Source organism: Cyphomyrmex costatus, unplaced genomic scaffold (assembly GCF_001594065.2).
Source record: "Cyphomyrmex costatus isolate MS0001 unplaced genomic scaffold, Ccosl1.0 scaffold559, whole genome shotgun sequence".
Classification (NCBI taxonomy): Eukaryota; Metazoa; Arthropoda; class Insecta; order Hymenoptera; family Formicidae; genus Cyphomyrmex; species Cyphomyrmex costatus.
The window spans coordinates 105,827-107,964 of NW_017279785.1; the positions used below are offsets into that span (position 1 = coordinate 105,827).

The 2,138-nt window shown below is 26.8% G+C and overlaps 1 protein-coding gene across 1 annotated transcript; it reads left to right on the forward strand.

Moving 5' to 3' along the window:
• The first annotated feature begins 1,328 nt into the window (after positions 1-1,328).
• On the forward strand, positions 1,329-1,769 carry LOC108779171 (trihelix transcription factor GTL1). The gene has a single exon (XM_018546539.1). It carries the CDS (start codon positions 1,329-1,331, stop codon positions 1,767-1,769), a length of 441 nt encoding a protein of 146 aa, XP_018402041.1.
• Positions 1,770-2,138: the final 369 nt, after the last annotated feature.

Below are 2,138 nucleotides of genomic sequence, written 5' to 3' on the forward strand. Positions count from 1 at the left end.
TATATGTTTATTATTAAAAAATTAATTGTTTTCATCGTAATATTTATTTAGAAGTAAATTTAATAGTAATTTAACTCTAAAAGAATAATTTCGTTTGCATATTATTAGTTAAAATATCTTATTCAATCATATATTGATTATTTCATTAATTTAACTTTTTCAAACTTTATTGTTAATTATAACTTTATATTTTTTTTTAAGGAAAAGTACTGTTACATCTAAAATTTTATACACATTTATAGAGATTATTAAACAAAAATCATACAATCATATTAATGAAACCAACAATTATAAACAAACATTATAATCTTTTTAAGACCGATGTATTGATAAACAATAATTAGGAAGAAGAAACCCTTAATATCGGTCAAAGCTAGATCAAGAATGCTTTATAATAATTATGTGTGAAATTTATATACCGAGTATGTAGTCTCTTTAACTGCGTGCCGAAAATTTTTTCAGACTTACAACGCAACTCTAAACAACTACCGCGGTAATATTACATAGTTAAATTGACAAGCAATCTAACAATTTTTGATGCTTATAGCATCTTATGGATCTTAATAATATGTTGAGAGACATATATTAAATTTTTAACGATGTATAATGTTGAAGTAATGAGCAATCGAAATCTATGAAAAGTAAGGGTGTTTATGACAAATGGTCGGATTTCTAATCCGATCGAACAGTGGTACTCAATTGGTGCATTTCAAAAAACTCCCTAGCTTAATCGGATTTTGATGCCTGTCTCAGGAGGTAATCGAATTGTGTTGAACGGATCGTGAGAGAGGAACAATTTTGCGAATTTGCGTATGAACTTAATAAAAGCAGAGTGCATAAAGACAAAGAGATACATACGTTAACTATTATTCTAATAATTATTGTGTATTTTATTCTGAAATGTATATTAATAATGGAAATATGTATAGTATAGTAAAAGAATTCTAGAAAAGCAAATATATAACCTCACTTTATTAATTTTTTATAATTTAAATATATATAATAAAATATATTTTTGCAGATTTTTGCCAATTTTAAAATGGATGCAAATGAAAACAGATCTCTCGAATCTTTCTGGTAGGTGTAATGTAGAAATAGGATGCCTTCCAACGACACAGATGTGATACAATGAATCATTACATTCTTGTTGTTCGTCAATGTAGCTTTTTTAGTAAATTGTCTACATATGTTTGTGGAATAAGAAACATTTTTATATTTTAATGAGAATATTTTCCACAGAAAACCGATTTTACTGGACTGCAGAAACTACAAAATTATTAATGCATGAAGTTAGTAAACATATATCGTTAATAAATAAAAAGAATTACATGCAGAAAAGAGTGTGGAAGGACATAGCCAGTAATTTCCATGAAAAAGGATACAATATCACTGATGAGCAATGTTTAACAAAATGGAAAAATTTAAAACAAAAATATAAGCATGTACGAGAAAATAACAATGAAACTGGTCGTGCTGCACAAACTTGGGAATATTTCAACATGATTGATGAATTCTTACATACTAGACCTGAAATATTACCTGTCTCAGTTGCTTCCAGTACTCACGGATTTCGAATAAGAGAAAGAAGTCCTTGTACAGACTACGAGGAATATAATAATGAAAATGATCCTGCAGTGTCAAATACTTCTTATGGCATTATACGCAATGTGAGAAAACGCCAAAAACGCCATACTACAATATTGGAGCAATTATTTAAACAAAGAGAAGAGCATCATAAAAAGAACGTAGAATGCAAGAGAAATTTTTAACATTGTTTGCAAACAGTATGAAAAATGGTAATGTGGAGTAAGAAGAAGATATTATTTTTATACAGACCTGTGTTAAACATAAAAAAAAACGTGATATTTTTTCTTATAATAGCTTTATCTTACAAAAAAGTTTTTTATTTTATATTTATTATATATGTTATAAAGCATTTCGGTATTGATTCTATAAATATATATTGTTGGTTAAATTAGAAAATCATTAAACTGACATTTTTTTTACGAAATTGAGACATCCATTTAAAAAATTGTTGAGTGTCAAAAGTCATTACTTGTCTCGCAGGAAATAAAAAATTTTGGCTTTTAAGATTTACTAATTTAACCGAGAATATAAAGATTTGTGTTAAATAGAAT